At 37.1% G+C, this 21,359-nt stretch overlaps 1 protein-coding gene across 4 annotated transcripts in view; it reads left to right on the top strand.

The window, feature by feature from the left end:
* Window positions 1-213: 213 nt before the first annotated feature.
* The window catches only part of LOC131072203 (beta-glucuronosyltransferase GlcAT14B), a 41,978-nt gene continuing 20,832 nt past the window's right edge, over window positions 214-21,359 (top strand). The window contains exons 1-4 of one of the 4 annotated variants that reach the window (XM_058008282.2): window positions 214-405; window positions 1,443-2,213; window positions 2,570-2,645; window positions 2,741-2,856. In XM_058008282.2, the coding sequence (XP_057864265.1) occupies window positions 1,616-2,213; window positions 2,570-2,645; window positions 2,741-2,856 (790 nt within the window). In that variant the 5' untranslated portion in view covers window positions 214-405; window positions 1,443-1,615. Of the gene's footprint in view, window positions 613-663; window positions 872-1,442; window positions 2,214-2,569; window positions 2,646-2,740; window positions 2,857-21,359 lie in introns of those variants that run through there. The other 3 variants (XM_058008281.2, XM_058008280.2, XM_058008283.2) reach the window with 3 other exon arrangements.

Genomic DNA, 21,359 nt, shown 5'->3' with positions numbered 1-21,359 from the left:
ATATTCAAATAATTAAAAAATAATACAAATTAAAATATTTTTCTATAATATTTTGTTTTTTATAGTTTATTCAGAATCTCTCTTCATAAATTTAATTTTTGTGCAAGAAGAAAAATGCGTAAACAGAAACAGAGCCATCAAATTTAGGTAGAGCGCGTGGGTCCCGAGGCGACCCGAGGACGGAAAATGACTTGCGATGGTGGCGTACGATATCTTTCCACCGCACTGACTTGTACGGTATCCGGGCATTTGGTTGCGGGTTCGAACTTCTCCCCACGAAATCTGCTTTAAAACACTTCTTTATTTGGGGTTTCCCGAGACGCAGGCGGAGCGGAGCGTCAGATCCGCGGGGGGGCGGGGATCGAACAAACATTTGATCGATCGCCAATAGAAAATGTTCCAAGGGTTTGTAAATTTACACGTCTGATTCGCACGATTTACGACGCAATTGTTTTGTGACGGGAGAATTTGAAACCGGATGAACTTTTTCCATCAAATTATTTTTTTCAGTTTGGCGGACAGTGTCGGACGATGAACCTGCGGATACCACGTATTCCATTTACCTACATGTGAACTTGTCTTTGAAGCCGAGAAATATTCTTTGTTGTTGAGGTTATAAAGATCACAAATTAATAGCCTTTTGCTTTTCTGAATTTCATAGCTTTTTCAGTTTTGTATTTTTCACTTTTGTACGTTACTTTGGTTTGCAACAATTTCCTTTGCCCATTGGTTAATTAATTGTCTTAAAGAGTTTCCTTGATTTACTTACGAGTAGCCTCTCATCTCCAGTTTTGGTCTTTTTTGAGACTATTTTCAATTTCAAGGGCTTCTGCAATTCTTTGCTTCAAATAATTAATCTCTTTGTCAATAGGTTCGACCTCCTCGATATTCATTTGGTGTTTGTCCTTCTTAAATGCTCTGTTAGTGCGGATTGCTCTGTTGGGTTTCACATTATATCTTCAGTCTAATCTATCCTGATTAGACTTACTATGTACTGTCTGCAGAAGATGGCATACGCGATCTTGCATGGCAAGGGGTTCTGAGGATCCTTTGCTTATCTAACATGCAGACAATACGAAATTTTCGTTTTGAGTATTTAGTTTCTAACGCCCGATTGGGCAGATAGCCATGCGCTGAACATTTGTAGTCTCTTCCATTTCTTTAAAAAGGCTGGACCTCATTAGTACCTTCGCTTTACCATATTATGGGAATTAATTTGTTATTGAATAACTTCATAGATAGCAGCAGTTGTATCTCTAAATTTGCGAACTCATCAATTTTTTTCTCATTTTAATATATGAGTCAATAGTTCTAATATGTCTTGATTGCCTCAATTTTCTTAAATTTTTAATTAAATTTTAAATTGAAATTTTACAAGAATATTTCTCGTGATTGCTTGAATCTGATTTTGCTTCTTTCTGTGTTTTTCGTATCTTTTGCAGGCTGATTTGCTTCAGGCACCTCTCAGCATGGTTTTCAAGTCATCAAGTTTGTAAATTTTCCTCCTCATAGAACTGGAGTGAAACAGCCGAATTGTTATGGTACACCTATATAAAGGAATGTTATAGATTGGTATATACAAGACATTTTTCCCCTCACTTCCCGAGCTTCAGGAATGAAGCAATTATCGCAGATGCACTTCAGATTGGCAAACGTAGAAAGGAAGTGGATTCTTCCTCTTGCAACGTGTTCCCTGTTGTCCTTATTGCTGTTGGTAGTGGCCTTAAACGTGGGATACGCATCCACCCAAAATACACTTAGTTCTCTTTTGTCCACATTCTCACTGGGGAATGTGTTGGGCGCATCCCAAAAATCAGTGTTTGTAGAGTCCAAGATTGCGGTCTCAGCCCCATCACTCCATCCTGGGCTTCCAAGGCTTGCTTACCTCATTTCAGGATCCAAGGGAGATGGGGAGAAACTGAAGAGGACCCTGACAGCTCTTTACCATCCCCTGAATCAATATATTGTGCACCTGGACCTTGAAGCTTCACCGAAGGAAAGAGTGGACCTTGCCGAGTATGTCAGGTCAAATCAAATTTTTGCAGATGTGGGCAACGTGTATATGATTAGTAAGGCTAATCTGGTGACTTATAAAGGCCCCACCATGGTTGCAAATACGCTTCACGCTATAGCAATTCTTCTGAGAAGAAGTAAGGAATGGGACTGGTTTATCAATCTTAGCGCGTCAGATTATCCACTTGTCACTCAAGATGGTATGGCCTTTTCTAATTGATTTTCTACATTTTTATTTGTAACCAGGATAGAGGTTTGGTAGCTGAAATGACACTGACCGTGTCAGAATATGTTAAAATTGATATTAGAAAAAAATGAATTCAGGGGAATCATTTGCAGTTAAGTCTGAAATAAAAAGCGAAGCAATTAAGACTCCGAACAGAACTTGTTTTGTCACTATGAACTTCCTTGTGTGTTCTATGTTTTGTATATACTGCAAAATAAAATAAAATGATTCTTATCTAACACAAAATTTTATAGCTAAAGTAAGCCTCAAACTTGCTTGAGGGGAAAATATGCTGATATTGACATTTTGATCGTTTTATTTTTCCTGCAGATCTACTTCACACATTTTCATCTTTCCCTAGAGATTTAAATTTTATTGAACACACAAGCGATTTAGCTTGGAAAGTGTATGTAAACCTCCTTCCAGATCTGATTTTGATTGAAACCTGCTCTTGTTTTGTTTCTAAGAATTGATTTTTTGCATGTGGATAAAATTTTGCAGGCATCATCGGGCAAAACCAATTATTATAGACCCTGGATTTTATATGTCCAAAAAAACTGATATCTTTTGGGTGACAGAAAGAAGGGAGACTCCTACTGCATTCAAATTGTTTACAGGTGATTCATTTGAAATCATTGATGTTTCTGTATCTTGCATCATAGTTCTTTTGAGATGTCTTCCATGAACAGGTTTTCTATTTGTTCGAAATCTTCTTTTGGGTAGTTCTATATGTTTCAAGAGAAACTCAAGTTGCATCTTTGTACAACTCCTTTGCATTGGTCATGGTTGCATCCTAAGATGAGTTGAAGTAGTTGATTTAAAAGTAATTAAAAAAAATGATCTTAGAATGCAGGTATTTAGTTTTTTACTTTTTAGTTATGCAATATCATTTATATTTGGATCCTAATAAGAATATTTGTTGTCAGAATCCGAAACCATACTGCTGAAATTTGAAAATTTGGACTTTTCTTTTTGAAAAATATGGAAAGAATTCGATTAATTTCCATTTCAAAATATAAGCAATCTTTTTTCTTCTGTAAGAGTCATTAAACAACAAAGGAAAATACTTCTGTATGTTCCAGTAAGCTCCCTTTTTGAAAGGGATGGGGTAATACAGGAATAAGAAAAGGGGACACCTTGAACTATACCCCATAATCTGAGGAATGATAATTGAATCTAAAAGTACCTCAGGGATGGGGAAATGCCGAAATGGGAGTAGAGGGTGGAGATGTTTTGCTGTGGAAAACAGATATAAATAACACCAAAATCTGCAATGACCCAAACAGAACTTTATTGTCATGTAGATAGTGATTGCAGAAAGTTTATATTCTGAAAAGAGAATTTATTTAGAAGATATGGATATTTTCTTAAGTCAGCAACATACCAAGAGCATTACAAGCTCCGCACTTGGCAAATTCTAATTAACACAGACTGCTTGCACCTCATCCAGATTCTAAAATACAATGACTACTTTCACCTAATCATTCACTAAAACTTCTTCCAAAACATGTCTTACTCTAAAGGTTAAAGATTTTTTACTTTTGCTTGTTTCCTGTGTCCCCTCAATGCATTTGCACGTCACTGGATAACTTTACATGGTATGATTTACATTTAGAATTTCTTATATTGTATCCTAATTCTAAGTCGAACACAGCTCTTAATTCTTCTTAACTTGTTTGCTAGCCCTTCTAATATTAAATGAACGTTTTGGGAGATTGTTTTATTGATTGTATTTATTCTTGGCTATAAATAATAGCTAATCATAAAAACTTGATGGTTCCCTCTCCTTGATTTACTTTGCTCCAAAGCAATTGGAGTTCCAGATCTTGAAATGTTTCTAGACCAATGGCGGTATTCTGACAATGATAGTAAAATTTAGGTGCAATGCTTTTGAATATGTGCTTTTAAGGCTGTTGCAGTTGTGGTATCTCAAGTTGGTAACATGTTTTTAGACTATACACCATTTGATTGTGGTAAAGAAAAAACATCCCTTTGACAAATTGAAGATTATGCTTCAAGTATTACTGCTTCCGGATTAGATGCTTCAAGTATTACTGCTTCTGGATTAGATTGTCTGTGTTTGTTTGCATCAACATTTCGGATCACACTCTGTGATCCATCATCAGGACTATCATCAGGATGAGAGAAAGCTCAAGGAATAGAAAAATCATCCTGACGATGGATCACATAGTGTGATCCGAAACATTGATGCAAACAAACACACACAGTCTAATCCAGAAGTAGTAATACTTGAACCATTATGGATTGTGGAAAATTAATATTTTTAATTGAAGATTATGCTGTTGTGGAAACTTACATTGGCTCATCCCAACTGGGAAAGGTTCCATAATCATGACGAATCACTTTGCAGTTCGATGTACACAAACTTAGATGGAAAAGTTGGATTATCCAGTATATTTTCCCAATAAGTTATCAACAACAAAAGAAAAATATCATACCGCCATACAATGAGAAGTATCAAGAATTGTATGCTAGGTACAAACTTTCTCCATTATTTTCTAGTGAATCCTTTTGTATTTTTCTAGTCAACCATCAGGCATTGTTGTATTTGCTTAATAAACTAGTAACATGGTCATATATCAAGGTGGTTGTTGCTCTTACAAGAGTTCACATTCTATTGTTGTAGTTAGGAAATATTAAATCCTTGTAATAATAGATCAACTTTCAAGAGTTAAAACAAGTTGGAGCTGATTATCCAATTTCATGGTTACTTCAAATTGAGACACTGCCTAAATGGTATGATGTCATGATCTGTTGATGGGTGTTTTGTGATCACACCAACACAGAATAAAGTTTCCAAAGGACACTCTATCCTCTCTTGAGCAAAGACCCCTCGTATGCTAAGATTGTGAAGATCATAGAGGCGACTCCAAGGTTCCTACTGTGAACTTGCGACTTTATGTTGGATATGAGTTTGTTTGGCTTGATGTGATATGCTGGTAACACAAAGGGACTTACGTTTTAATCGTTCTTCACTTCTTTTTGCAATGCTGGCTGAAACTTCTTCATAGAATATTGCAATCTTGTGATGCTTCTTCTTTGAATGGACACAACTAGAATGAACTGGAATTAAAAGGGGAAAGGGTTAGATGATGCAGGAGCATCCCCGGTCGATGAGCAATCTTGCATCAACCAAAAATATTTCCTTTCAGTTTTGTTCTTGTCTAGTTCTTTATGTAGCTTTTTGTGTTCTTACCGGTTGGTACCGGTAGTCGCTTTTTTTTCGTGGCAGATCTTATTTTCGGTTTCCAGGCTGGTTCATGTGCTTAATTCCAGATTTTCAGTTCATTTGGGTTCTTTTCTGGTCAGTTATCACTTTCGGTTGACTGTTTCTGGGTTCCGGGACAGTTCTTGTGCTTATCGGTTGGTTTTCCTTCATTACCGACGCGATTCTTGGCGCGTGGATCTATTTTGGGACTTGTTTGATGTTCTTTGGCGTGTGGCCGACCTTCCTACTGAATCACACCTCTTGGTTGTTATTTTCCAGAAAGATTTATTTAATTCTTAGGGCCGACCTAGTTACACGTTTCATTTTCCTGCATTGGTAAATGTAATCTTATGAGGCTGGCCCGGATATGTTCCGGTGGGTATAAATATGATATTATGTAATCATTTGTAGGGGTAGAGGAAGTAGAATTGAGAATAGGGATTGAGATTCGCATTTTGTGATTTGGTTGATTCTTAGAGTTTCGGTTGGATTGTATCTGGCTAATAGCCTGCATGTAACCAGTTAACTACCGGATGTTCTATGATGATTATATGATGATAACTGGATGGTTGCCGAAAGTTCTAACTTCTAAGGCATTAATATGATCTGTTTATGCAATCTTGTTATGTTTTCTTGCTGCTTTCGTTGTGTTACTCTTGTTGCATAAGCCGGTTGATTCTCTTTGAGGGTTTTACCGGTTATGGTTGCATCATTAGAGAAACCTAATTCTAATCTCAAGGACAATGATATCAATGGATAGTTTTCCAATGGATGAATTCTACATGAACCAAGCTCTGCTTTGCCAAGATCAACTACAACTCCACAAGAATTGGTGCAATCTTCCAAGGGTTATGCAAAGAATTTTCATATCATAATGAACACCATCATAACGAACAATGCACATTCAATGATTGAAGTTAAGCATCCATATAAAAGGCTCAAACTAACTTTACACTGCAACTTATAATCAATAAGATGCAAAAAGTATGAGTCATGGAAATTCATCAAACACCATTACATTCTCCATTGAAATCAAAGCACTTTATCTAACAATTGAGAAATTGGAAGAACGCCATGCAACAAGTTGAATTAAACATGAATCCACCATATCTTCAATGAAATCAAATTTTATTTCTCCAAGTCTTACAACAATGCCTTCTCCTTCTCCTACTCTACTGTTACTCTAAAGAGAAAGAGATCTCTACTTCTAATGAGCTGCAATTCCTCCCTAACTTGCTTTTGGTGCCCTAGAGTCCTCCTTGAGCGCATTCTTGGGGTGGAGGAGGAATTTCCTCTTTGAGGAAAATTCCTCCATGACTTGATATTTTTGTTCTCCTTCTATCCTTGGGCACAATTTGGAGGAGGTGGGGGAATTTCCTTGGAGAGGAAAATTCCTCCTTGTTTTGATTTTAGCACCCATCAACCTTCCTTGAGTGCCAATTTGAGGAGGTGGAGGAATTTGGAAGATTTTGGAAAATCCTCCATGCTAGGTGAAATGTGCCCACCTTCCTGTCTTGAACGCCATTTTTGGGTGGAGGAATTCTTCCATGCTTTAGAATAGATTTTCATGCCTTTGCCACTTGAAGAAAGAATTCCGGACTTAGCTAAATTTCTAATCATTTGCCTTCTTTTTCAACTTTTCTTGATCTAGAACTTGGATATTTAGGAATGTTATGCCATCAGTGTCTTGCCAGTTGCTAGAGATAGACCTGCCAAAAATAGACTTACTAAAAATAATTTCTTACAAACATCAAATTAGGGCAAACTTGGGTACAAGGACACTTACTAAAAATAGACACTATTAAAAATACTAAGTTTGTTTAAACGCAAAATTAGGCCAATCCGAGACGCAGTGAAACTTACTAAAAATAGAAGTCCTTAGAATTGGCTCAAATTTTACTGGTAGCTTCCTTGAAGGGTTCTTACCTCATTGCTTCGTTCAGATTTTTCAAAACCCTAAGTTACTGACCTCATTTCTAAGTTTGAAGGGTAAAAACCCTAAAATAGACAATACAAGCTTCCAGACTTCGCCAGATTTTCTCAAAACACTTGCAGACAGCCAAAATTTGGCTGTTTCTCTTTCATTTCTTCATATCAATTCTCACGGCCAAAGATGAAAAACTCTTAATCGGCAATAAATCTTTTGGCCCAAAATTTTAAAAAAATTGGGACTTGGCAAAAAATCGGGAAAAAATCGGCAATGAATCGACAAATTTATCGAACATTTGAAAATATATAATTTCTTAAAATATTTAAAAAAAAAACATACATATACACTAAATTTATAGAACAATGTCTAGAAATACTAAATCTGATAAAGCCCTCGCAAGAATGAACTATATAACCAAGAAAATGAAATCAAGTAATGCCTTGGGAGCACTAAAACATATAATTGAATCTACAAATAGGGAAAGAGCAACAGTTGCAGAGAGGTTGAGGAGGAACTGAATGGAATACAATTTATTACTGGTTACCAAACAATGTAATACTAAATATTTAATATATATTATTTTTAAGATTAATAACTTTCAATATTTTGAATTATCAACTTGTGATTTTCGTGGTTGAAAGTTGAAACTGTTTATACAGTATGTATTCAATTCTGTCATTTGAAGGACAATAAAGAATACTTAAGTTTTAACAACAGAGACCTGCAACATAATAGATTAAGACTGGAACAAGGTTGAATGTTGTTGATTGACGTTGGGTGTCAGCCATCGAGGGGGAGGGAAGCTGCAATCGCACATTTTGACCAAGCCGAAATCACTTTTTTTTTTGCGCGACCTTTTTTTTCATTTTAGGGTTGCGTCCTCTATTTTTTCATCGCATTTTGAAACAACGATATTCTACATTTTAGTCGCGGTTTTATCACGATTTTTGGCGTCTAAAAGAAAAAATCGTCTGCGATTTAAATGACGATTAAATCGTCTGCCTGAATGACTTGCGAAAAATCGTGATTAGGCGATTTTTTCATGCTTGCTCAGGGCTATCCTGACACTTAGTCAAATATCCATCATTCCATTCCTTTGCACGTGCATTCTTTGTTCTATCACTGTCATCTCTTCCTTGGATGCTGATATCATCCACTCAATGATGTCCTCCTCTTAGCATCCAAAGTCTTGCTCCCTGCAATGTACCTGAAAAGACATGGAAACGTTGTGAAGTACAAGTATCAATCAAGTTCATAGTTAGCAAAATGCAAAGTATGAAGGATAAAGCAATAAGAACAATGCATTTCTCAATACATCAAAAGGCCAATTCTCGATTTGATGACAATATTAAGGTTGTATCCTGTCTAGGCTGTATATTCCTTAAGAATCCATTCCTTGCTTAGTCATTTTATCACCTCCAAAGGCCATAATCTAGACCAAGAAGACCTTACAACTCATTCCTAAGGGTCAGGAGACGACACAGATTGCAAAAGACTTGGTTTATTTAGCAAAAAGAGGGGGTCCCCATTTGCAATGGGGCGATGTGTGAAAACGTCACAACATCTAGCGCCAATTCGAATAAGTGTTCTTGAACACTTCATAGATAAAACCCAATCCATACCCAAAATCTTTGGAAAATTCCATCCAACCTATCAAATAATTAGAAAACATACATGAAAAGGAAGCAAAATCTCAGATTGGATCAAGTCACTCAATCTCGGATTACTCAAGCGTGTGCAATTGAATTCATTCCGGCTCATAAGACCATTAATGCTCCTAGAATCCATCGTGGCGAGCTATGTAATTATCTTAACTCCAAAAGCATCTTGGACATTGCCTTGTTGTCGGCCAGGTGTCCATAGCTCCGACAAGGTTGTCATTGTAATTCCCACGAACATTGCTCCATTGCTAGTCGAGTGTCCATAGCCTTGATGGAGATATTCACAAATTCCTAAAGCCAATGACTTTTTTTTCATTTTCTTTTCTTTTGATATTGCTTTTCTTTTCACACATTCTACAATTGGCTTGTAAGAAATGAAGCTCACAATGGGTTTGAGAATTACAGTGGTGTTGAAGCAAGATTTAGGATTTTTCACTAGCCACGACTTCTCCTAATGAAACCTCAATGACTTAGATCAATTGATTAAGCGTGTAAAAATATAATGATCACAAGATATTGGTGTCAAGACACAATAAGTGATTCCCTTCCGAGTCAGGTACAAGTGCTAACCAAATGATAAAACCGGAAAAGAACAACTTTTGATTCCAATACACTTCATAAATAGTTATCCAAGAATTGTACGGAACATAACTAAGTACAGATGCTTGAGCAGCCTTAAGATAATGTGTTTCTCACAAATGGGATCCCCCAAGGGAATCCTAAACTAAACGACAACGCAAATTGGAAACCTACTCTAAATAGAAACAAAATTTTTGAACAAACAATACTCACAAGACCTAAATATATACAACTCCTAACATGATTTCTTAGGATATGCAGGAGCAACATGGCATTAGTCATGGTTCGAAGCCTTGCAAATTCATCTTTAAACTCAGAAATGTAATCTTTCATAATACAAATCTCAAACTCAAGCAAAACTTAAGGAAAGATTAGCAACTGTGGCAACACATTAGGACCATGATTAATCAATAAACAAGTTGTTCTTCCTAAATTTCCATAATCAAATTTATAGCCTTCAAATTTAGGAGTAAGGAAACAAACAACTTGGTGGTCCTCGTGTGTGGGTGGGAATTCTTGTGTGTCATCCATTGCTTCATCAGGAGGTTGAAGCTAGTGATGTATCCTCCCACTTGCATCCACAACATGCAACTCAGAATTCAAATCCTCAGTAGGCACACGGTGGCGAAATTTGGATTCAAAGGAAACTTGGAAACATGAAGCATTTCAACAACTAGCTCCTTTTGATTCTTTAGTAACCGTGTGAGTGCCGACTTGAATTCCTCTTCTTCCTTCATGGCAATTTTCTCATTAGTCAGTAGTTCATACATTTCAATTTCTTTCAATAGTTCCTCCTAGATTTTGAGTAGTGGGTCGAGTGCCGATTCGAATTGCCTTTCATACTTTGTTTCCATCTTGGTGACCCATTGATCATCAAATATTCCTTCTTGCCTTAAATTGCTTATCATTTCCTCCATCTTGAGCATGCATGAATGAACTTCTTCATCAAAGACTATTCCTTTGAAGTGCACTGGAACCACTTCCCTTTTCATGTTTTCCTCCTTGGATGGATGAACTTTGGAAATCTCTCACATCATCTCCACTTTGAACTAAATCCTTCATTTTTGGTTCTTGATGATCTTCGATAACTTGCAATTCTATATATTCATTCACTTCCATATGCTGACAATCGCCTTGGGTGGTTCCCCTTGCTTGGGTGTATTCAATTGCTTCTTTGGTCTTTACTCCAATGGCCTCTTGTTCTAGTGTGATGTAGGAACAATTTTCATCCACTTGAATGCTTGATTCAATTGTATTATCTTCTTCCAATTTTCTTCCTTCACAACCTGATGATATTGCAATGCCTTGTTCTTTTGATGCAGAACTAAGATGCTCATTCTAGATGCATTTCCTTGGTAATTCTAATAATACAAACTGACATCTAGCTTGGTTAATGGCTTCTTCACATATTGCACAAGTGAATTCTAAGTGAGGTACATTGTGAATCCGACACCAACGGGGAAGCAACACGCCTTCGAGTTGTATTTTACCAATCTCAATTTGACTCTGAATCCTCAACTTGAATCTTGAGATAGGATCATTTCCATTGACCTCATCGTTAGGCTTTATGCACAACTCTGGTTTTGGAACATTCTTGTCGAGGGTAGAACTGGTCTTACAAGGAAAAATCTTCTTTTGGGACCATCCATTGAGAAATCTTTTTGATTTTCTGTTTTTTGATTTTTTTTCTTTGGATTTTGGATTTTTAACTTTTTTTGGATTTTTTGATATATAAGAGATCTAACATATCTCTGATTTGGCACTTGAAAGCTCATACTTGTTCTAGCTAGCTTGAATTTCTTCACTTGTGCAAATGAATGATTTGATGTTCACACCCTCCTTTTGGCGCCAATTCTATTGATGGGTGTTTTGTGATCACACCAACACAGAATAAAGTTTCCAAAGGACACTCTATCCTCTATTGAGCAAATATCCCTTGTATGCTAAGATTGCGAAGATCATAGAGGCGACTCCAAGGTTCCTACTGCGAACTTGCGACTTTATGTTGGATATGAGCTCGTTTGGCTTGATGTGATATGCTGGTAACACAAAGGGACTTATGTTTTAATCGTTCTTCATTTCTTTTGCAATGCTGGCTAGAACTACTTCATAGAATATTGCAATTTCGTGATGCTTCTTCTTCGAATGGACATAACTGGAATGAACTGGAATTAAAAGGGGAAAGGGTTAGAGAAACCTAATTCTAATCTTAAGGACAATGATATCAATGGATAGTGCTCAAATGGATGAATTCCAGATAAACCAAGCTTTGCTTCACCAAGATCAACTACAACTCCACAAGAATTGGTGCAATCTTCCAAGGCTTATGCAAAGAGTTTTCATATCATAATGAATACCATCATAACGAACAATGCACATTCAATAATTGAAGTTAAGCATCCATATAAAAGGCTTGGGCTAACTTTATACTGCAACTTAGAATCAATAAGATGCAAAAAAATAGTGTTCCATGGGCGTTGGGGACGGGGGGACCAAGGGCCTAAGTTTGGGGATGGCAGGGGGACGACAGCGGGGGGTGGCGGGGTGGTGGTGCTGATATAGTTATACATATACATATAGTACTTGAAAAACTAGTTTTGAAAAGATGTATGACAGTATTGCAGTATAAGAATTACATTTCAAATGAGACTAGGAAATTTGAAATACTAAATCTAAATACCAAGATTTCTTCAATGCTAATTGTGTTGTTATATGGAGCCTAATCAGACTTGGAGGTTAAATTTTCCCTACTTCTATCAGCACAGTTTCCCCCTATATTTTTCAACGGGGGTTTGGGGGCAGCGCCCCCAAGTTGGGGTCAAGGAGCAGCGCCCCTTGCGCGTTCCCTGTCGCGATACAGGGTGGGGTCGAGGGGCAGCACCCCGCGAGGCCAAAAATACTTTTATTATTTTCTAAAGGCGTCAGGTGTCATTTTTCTATTGGCCCACGTCCAATTAGGGTTACCCCTTAACCCCCCCAAAAGTCACATGTTTTTTAAAAATTGCTTTTTTTGGTTAGCTTTGACGTGGGTATGTGGGAGACGCTTGGGCGTCACCCGTCTCTCGAGAGACGTCTGGGCGTCTCTCTCTCTCGATGCCCAGATGTCTCCCTGGGAGATGCAGAGACGTCTTAGCGTCCCGACGAAGCTTGGGTAGCGGTGGCGGGATGGCGGGGGACGTCGCGTCCTCGTCCCCCCGTCCTCGAGACGTTTCTGACGGGGGATGCGCCCAAAAAGGGGGGGGACGCGTCCCTGTGGAACACTGAAAAAATATGAGCCATGGGAATTCATCAAACACCATTACATTCTCCATTGAAATCAAAGCACTTTATCTAACAATTGAGAAATTGGAAGAACATCATGCAACAAGTTGAAATAAACATGAATCCACCATATCTAAATCAAATTTTATTTCTCTAAGTCTTACAACAATGTCTTCTCCTTCTCCTACTCTACTTATACTCTAAGGAGCAAGAACTCTCTACTTCTAATGAGCTAACCATCTGATGAATTACGAATGAGAAGGCAAGACCTTTTATAGAGATCCTCCCACAAATGAACGACCAAGATTGATTTGAAATCAAGGGTTGAGATTACAAGATGCAAAACCTTAATTAGGGTTTGACCAAAAATGAACCCTTTTTGGCACCAAGTAGTGGGTCTAGTAATAAATAAGGCATCATGCCCACTTTGCATTAAATGACCCATCATTCCAAGTAAGGTGGCCACTATGCATTAAATGAACCGCCACTCCATCAAGCATTTAATAGATTCTTGCCCAAAATAGCACGCCCACTACCCCTCTCCTTGGTGACAAATGCATTGAATTTGGTCACGACGGTTTGGGAACACGTGATTTGCCAAAGAAGATGACAAGGTGCCACTCAACATGTTGGACACTATATGGACCCGGTGACTCATCACGAGGAATATTCCATTTTGCATCATTTTGTGATCAAGGTTCTAACTTTGATTAACTTTTCTGAAATTATCTTTCCTTGATCATTTTCTTCCTTCCATGTACTTGCTTGGGAATTCACCTTCTTGGAATATCTTTCCTTGTCGACAATTCTGTCATTCTTGAAGTCTTTCATACTTGAATTGGATCTCAGGAACTTTGAATGCCTTCTTTGAACTTCTAGAACTAGAATTCTTCCTCCTTGCTCTTTCCTGATTGGGATCTTGGACTTTGGAGGAAATTTAAGGTAGTCATAAATTCTTCTCATCTGTACCTGCTTGAATCTTGAGGTCTTTCAAATGGCATTCTCTGGAAGTGGAATTCCTCCTCCATGAATTTCCCGAGACTAGATTTCTTCTTGAACTTGGATGTCATAAATTGGATCTACTCATCTTGGATCTCTATGCCTCTTGACGTCCTGATGTTGTCTTTGGATTGGATAGATGAATTCTTGATGTTTATCATTTTCTGACGTGTCAGGAATGCTATGTTTTATCAAAATATCTTCTTAGGAACTTCAAATTTATGTCTCCAGTCACTTTTCTTCTATGGGTGCTTTTTGGATGTGAAAATTCTTTTGCATAACCCTTGGAAGATTGTACTAGTCCTTGTGGAGTTGTAGTTGATCTTGGCGAAGTAGAGCTTGGTTTATGTGGAATTTGTCCATTGGAGCACTATCCATTGATATCATTGTCCTTTAGATTAGAATTAGGTTTCTCTAACCCTTTCCCCTTTTAATTACAGTTCATTCCAGTTGCGTCCATTTGAAGAAGCATCATGAGATTGCAATATTCTATGAAGTAGTTCCAGCCAGCATTGCAAAAGAAGTGAAGAACGATTCAAATGTAAGTCCCTTTGTGTTGCCAGCATATCACATCAAGCCACACGAGCTCATATCCAACAGAAAGTCGCAAGTTCGCAATAGGAACCTTGGAGTCGCCTCTATGATCTTGGAACCTTGGAGTCACCTTTGTGATCTTTGCAATTTTAGCTTAGGAGGGGTCTTTGCTCAAGAGAGGATAGAGTGTCTTTTGGAAACTCTATTCTGTGTTGGTGTGGTCACAAAAGACCCATCAACATGACCCCTGCCATATATATACAATACCTAGGCATTCAAAGTAAAACTTATTATTATTTTCCTAGTAATGGCTGACCTCATGATATTTAAAACAAATTAAATCTAAGGCCGACTCCCTTTATTATATGCAAACATAATATGATTTCTTGCCGACTCCCCTACTTTGGCGCTTATATGACAAATAAATTTAAGTCAATATGTAATTATAATGGCTGACAAAGAAACTTGTATATAAAGATATTGATCGCTCAAGTTAAAGTATAATGAATATTAACATGCAGCAATTCATAAAAGGCAGTGATTAAGCATTAAAGAGTATTAACAAAAAGACATGTATTATGGGAAGGATTGCCTCCCTTTATAGAATTGCACCCTTTTCGGTATGGGTTAGAAGGAGATAAAATGGTGATTGGAAGCAAGGGGGTAAGGGAACATCAGCAGATCCTATAGCAGATCTTGAGTGGAGGAATAAAAGACATCATTAAAACACAATCAGATTTCTGAAAGAAGCATACTATGAAATTCAGTCAAGTTAGAGGCATATTTTTGAGTATAGCAACAGACTTATGGATGTATAATAAGCAGATTTGTGAAGAGGAGAACAGACTCAGAAAATACTCATTAACCCGCAGCATGTATATATGTACTAATCTAATATTGTGGTTAGAGCACATACAGCAAATGAATGCCTTTACACTGAAAAATCAGCAATCCATCAAACATCATCAGTGATCAGGAAACATATCTTCAGATTCCAGTATCATCAGCAATCAGCATGCTACGCCTTCAGAAAATATCAATATCAAACACCATCATTCATCATTGATCATTCCCAAATACTTCTGCAGAAATATAAGAATCAGATTAACAAGATCAGCAAGTAATAAGCATTCCAATCCCCAAACAGCATATCACACTTTCAGCATAGCATTGAACACCAGTAGTGGATATCAGATCAGTCCACCAATCGATAGCAGTTGAGGGATTGCAAACTAACTTTCAACATCTTGGTGTAATTAATACTCAGATCATATTTGTCAATACTTTAGGTGAATATGTATAGTGTATGCCTCTATGTTAGGGAATAGATATGCATAGTGTCTGAAATCCAACTTGCAAGAGGTAGTGCCTGAGGTGTAAGAGAAGGGTGGCGAGTGGGCTTGTAAGTAGGCCGTCCTAGAAGGACCATTGTGGCCTAGGACAAAGAGGGCACTTACAGAGTCAAGTAACCCCTTACAACCTCTGTCCAACTCCACAAGACGACAACTGACTGTAGGGAGACGAGACATGGTTGGGGAAAGCAGGTAGCCACCAAGCAAGAGGGTTGTGGTAGACATCCACTCTTAGGCTTGGTGTAGAAATGGCTTCGGGCGGACCCATCATGTCTCTTTCCCCTAATGTGTTTATACTCTATGAATATAATGCGGCTTGAATAACCCTAACGATTAACTAATATATATATATAATCTTTCATGTTGTGATTGCAAGATCCAAATTCAGGATCATATTATTAAGGAAAGATTTATTCAGTAAGATGTAGCCCTAACCCTAATTTGTTGCAATTGTGATTTTAGGCAAGACATTGCATATGAACATGTAGAGGGTATATATTTACATTAATATTTGCCCTCTTTACCATTGAATAAGTGAAGTCAAATCATAATAAATTGTGTGATTTCTGCTGATCACAAAAAGATGTTGCATGTAAGAAGTAGAGAGTCTGCGAAGATAATCCATCAAGGTGAAGCATGATGGCATGTTTGTCATGAGGCTATAACTAGGAAAATTGTGCTTGTTGGTTTAAGGGGACCAGCAATCCACCAAGTTAATTTTGAATGGGCAAAGTTTGTAAATTTATTCAGGGAACAGATAGAATGGTGAGAGCCAATTTGCAGATTTTAGAATTAGTAGAGCACGTACATTTGAATCAGTTGCTACATTACTTAAATTAAAACCATCCTCTTCTTTCTCCCTACTTTGAGTCTTTCAAAATTGCATGCAGGACTTCTTGATGTTTTCAACCAACATCAAGCAGTAGATCTTATCCAGTTCAATGTGTTTTTCCATATATAATGAATCAGCTATGACATGATTCAATTGTTGAAAAGTAGTCTTCAGATGATTTCTAATAGAAGTACTCTTTAGTGCTACTGTTGAAAGGATGTGGAACCTGCTACTTTGTTCATAACCATAGACATCCTATCTGAAATACTATGAAGAGTTAGAAATGGTGTGTGGGTTTCAATGCCTCTTTTCTAAATTTCTTGAAAAATATTCTGCAATTAGCAGGATATTGTACTGTCAGATGTACCAACACTATAGCATGGGAATGCAAAATTGAAAAGAAGATTTAGTACTCATAATTTGAATACTTAATCTAGCAGTTCTGACCCCTCCACTACCATTGTCTGAAAAGTATTCCTAGATCCCACTGTTGTAAGACTTGTACTTTTGTAGATTCTCATGGATAAATATTTATGAGGGGATACAAGCAACCCATATAAGCGCTAGCAGCCAACTGAATTGCATCAGCAACTTTCTGTAGTGATAGGATATGTGTTTTGCAGAATTTAAGAAAAATTCAAAGACCATGTGAAGGACATGTACATGTTTATCCTGGTACAATATTTATTCTTTCAATTTTGCATCTGCTCATTAATCCAATCTATCACCTACTGGTATTTTGAAAGCCACTTCCAATGTAATATGTGGCAGACATATATGTAATGATGCATGGACAAGTGTGATAGACTTAAACAGAAATCTTGCCGCCTCTTTACTTTGTTATCATCAATGGACAGATTCACATGCTACTCTTGCACTACACCATCTTTTTCTAATATGTGCTTTGAGTATGTGCTTATAACTACCTTCTTGCCTTTTGTGTTTTGGAAGGAATGAGTACCTTTAATTTTCCTTTGTCCTTTGGATGCCATTTTGACCTCAAAAACTTCTTCAAGAGTGGTAGTCGTGTTATTTTGTCATATTTAGCTTCATAACTTTTTAACTTATGTATGTTTAATTTAGTTCCTTTGTTAAATCTTTACAGGATCTATGAGTATTTGGCAGCTTACTCATTCATGCGACCATGCTAAACCCATATGAAAAAATCACCTTCTCTGATGTTTTCTGTCTGACAGTTGAGTGTGTTTTTAGCTGAGAAAGTGGTTTGTAGTTCTTGTTACTTGTTTCTTATGTCTAGTCAATATGAAAAGTTGCTTAACTTCATGGTTGTTTTGATTGTTGAGGATGCTGTATACAGAGACTTTTTCATGAAGGAGCACCTCTGTTTTTCTGGACAATGATGGAGTGGTTAAAATGATTGTCAAATGCATGTCCCAGCAGTGTCAAAGTAGTACTCAAGTCACTAGGCTAAGTGAAACGGGCATCTGATGAGTGTTTGAATGACTTGATTGATTAGATTACATGCCTAAGCATCTTGCACCAACAAAAACAGATAAAGTGCACACCAAGAAGTTTGATTGAGTGCAAATAATGTGATCGTGCACCTGGACAGTAACCAGCAATGAGCACATGTAAAACACGCACCTATGTGTGTTGTGGTAGAAATGGTAGGTGACATCAATGCTTTCTGCGTGTGTCAAGTCTTTTTAGGGTCAAGGAAGTGGAGAAAATACACCTGAGTCATTTCAGTCAATTGATAATTGGCATCAGAAGTACCAAAAAAGCATGCCTACAGGTAAAAGGATGTTGTCAATTGGCCGATATACCTGACATTATTGTCTAGTGGGTGTAAGCCAGGGTTTGAAATGGTTAAAGCACTTCAAAATTTTGCCTTTCTTTGTATACCAGTGGGGTTGTTTATTACAGATTGAAGAGATCAAGGCCAAGTGAAAAGGAGCATTGCTGGAGAGCATAAACTCACCTAGGGTTTGCTGATTTTCTGAATTCCTTTTGGAGAAGATGGCACCATCAAAGTTGACTTGTCAATTACACTCTGGGATTCTGAAGGGCTAGTAAGAGTTGTGTAAACGGATATCTGATCTTAGTTTGCACACTCCAGGGCTTTTTAAGGATTTCGTGAAGCGATTGACAAAGATCTTTCAGATAGGGTTTCAAGTCAAGTCATCAGCAAGTGGACTAGGAGTTTTGAGCCTATTATTGAGTCACAATGGTTCCAGATTTGATGGTTATCATATCTTCTTTCAAAGATTCAACCACAGTTTTTAGTGTTGGACTCTTACCAAACCCTAAGCAATGGTTTCCATATTTTGTAGATGGATCAGGGTAGTTAAGGTTTGGCAAAATCTTCATTAGAGGATTTGCTATATTTCAGAGCAAGGAAACGTTTCAGAATTGTGGAGTTCATTCATGCATCAAGTTGCTATATTTAGTGGGACTGTATCTTATGGTTGCTATTTTTGGATGGAGAGTTGAGGGTCTATTTTTTAGTCAGTTCCTTCTTTTTCAGAAAGCTTAAAGTGTTTCGGCTATAAATCAAGGATTTTTGGGATAAAATTATTTATAATTTTAAATCCCCCAAACTGGGTTTTCTTTGTAACTCATAAATAAGGGCTTTGGGCACAAGAGATGGTTAATGATAGGTGAAGTTATGATTATGTTGCAGAAATTGTCTTGAAGCATTAAATCTGAGTTTCACTTGTGTTGGATTTTGTTGATTGAATTAAAAGAGAAGAATAGTGTTAGGCTTTATATTAACTCCGTGATTCATCTTAGTGTTAACTTTGTGTGCTTCAAAGTTATACAGTTTATAAATCTTACATTGTTGCTGTGTGTCAGAAGTAATTAACCTATCTGTTGTGGCTTTTCCGCATCAACACTATCCATTTCCCATTGAGGTGGACCTGCTGGTCTCTGATTTCAGCTAGTAAGAAAGCATCTGTTGTTTCTAGTTTAGCTATTTCATTTGGTTGCAAGTCTTTTAAAACATTAAACCTCACTTGTGAGAAAAGAGCCTTTTTAGGTTTTGTGCTCATTCTCGAGATAAAACATAGGGCAAAATTTCAATTCAGTTATTTCCCTTTATGCAAATCCCCCAGAGAAAATTCAATAATGTTGATAACTGCATATTTTGTTCATAGCATAGAGTCTAGGGTTAGTTTGGTTTTCCAGGGAGCTTCCCCTTAGAATTTGAAGAGAGGTTTATCCTTGCATACCGTTCCATTTGTATTGTCTTGTAAGAGACAAATTAAAATGCTAACAACTATTGACTTATGACCCTGATTACATGGTATATTAAACAAGGTTCTAGGGAAGTTAACTTTAATTTGTATTATGCTATAAACCTATAAAGTGAGACTCTTAATATCCCCAAATTCCTGGGAGACAAATTACTGGTTGATCACATCATGTGTTCTTTGGTAGCTAGCTGTCAGGCCATGCCTGTATCAAATATGGTTTTCTAGGTCAAATGGCATTCTTGATTAAAACTTCAGTTCTTTACTTTTACATATTTTGGGCATCTTTTGTGGTGCTTTCTGGACACAATTGTGGTCCATCATTGTATGTTTTCCAATATAAAATATTGACTTTTCTATTGCCTTAAATTCTACTGCAGCAGTAAGATGACAAATAAAATGGTGCAGCACACACGTCAGTTTGCCTTAGGTACTATTTGCATATACATTAAAATAATCTAGGACAATACACACTTTTGTAGGTCATTAGAATTAATTGCGAAGGATTTGGGGTAGCATAGTGACTTTCTACTAAAATACATGCAGGATTAATTGTCATTACTAATGGCATTGTAGTCGGGTAGGGCCTGTAGTTGCCAAGAAGTTAGACAATTTGCCGTTGCACCTTCTAGCCATATTGATCCGAATCTTATATAAATTTTCTAACAATAATATAAGTTAAATGTAAAATGAGATGCAAGTGCTGTAATCATTGGATGGAAGTGGTTCAAACTTGACCAACACATGAGCCGTAAAAACACCTATCTCCCTTGTTGGTCACTTGAACTGCTTTACCTGAGAAGAATGCTTATAAAACTTTAGTGCTTAAATATTTTATTCTTTACTGTTGCAAAGTTTTCTCAATGTATGTCCTCTCTTATTTCAAATTTCATCACATTTGTGAGCCTTGAGTTGCTTGTAGATGCAAGTCTCAAAATTTCCAGTGCCTTTCTCCGGAGTAAGGCTTTTATAACAGATAATGCTTCAAACACAACATGCTAAATCAAAATGTTGTCACAGCAGATTTATCATGCGAGATCCAACTAATATGGTGCTTTGATCAACAGTCATTTCACTCCCTACACAAGTCTAAAATATTTGCAAAATGCTAAAACATTTACAAATAAAAAGGTGTAACAAAATTGCAAATATTTTTCTCTGTATCCTTTGCTTAAAGCAAATTATTCAGAATGCTCGAAATTCAGCTATAGACCAGTGCCTTATCCTGGGGCCATGCATATACTTATACAGAACAAGACAAAATGAGAAGAAATAACCCTCAGTGGCCATCTATATACAAATGAGGACAATATCTAAGTGATGGGGTTATTGATGTAAAGAGGGCAGGTAGCATAATTTAAGCCATGAAGAGTGAAATAAAGCATGAAAAGAGAAATATATATGCAACCTACACTACTTAGTTTAGTAAATTATAAAAGAACTTACAGACACACAACCAAGATGGATATACTAATGTAATTAAACCATTGTAGCTTGAAAGCAATATTCTTGAAATTGTTTAATTTTA

Source organism: Cryptomeria japonica, chromosome 6 (assembly GCF_030272615.1).
Source record: "Cryptomeria japonica chromosome 6, Sugi_1.0, whole genome shotgun sequence".
In the NCBI taxonomy this organism is placed as follows: domain Eukaryota; kingdom Viridiplantae; phylum Streptophyta; class Pinopsida; order Cupressales; family Cupressaceae; genus Cryptomeria; species Cryptomeria japonica.
This window is presented reverse-complemented; position numbering and strand designations above follow the sequence as displayed.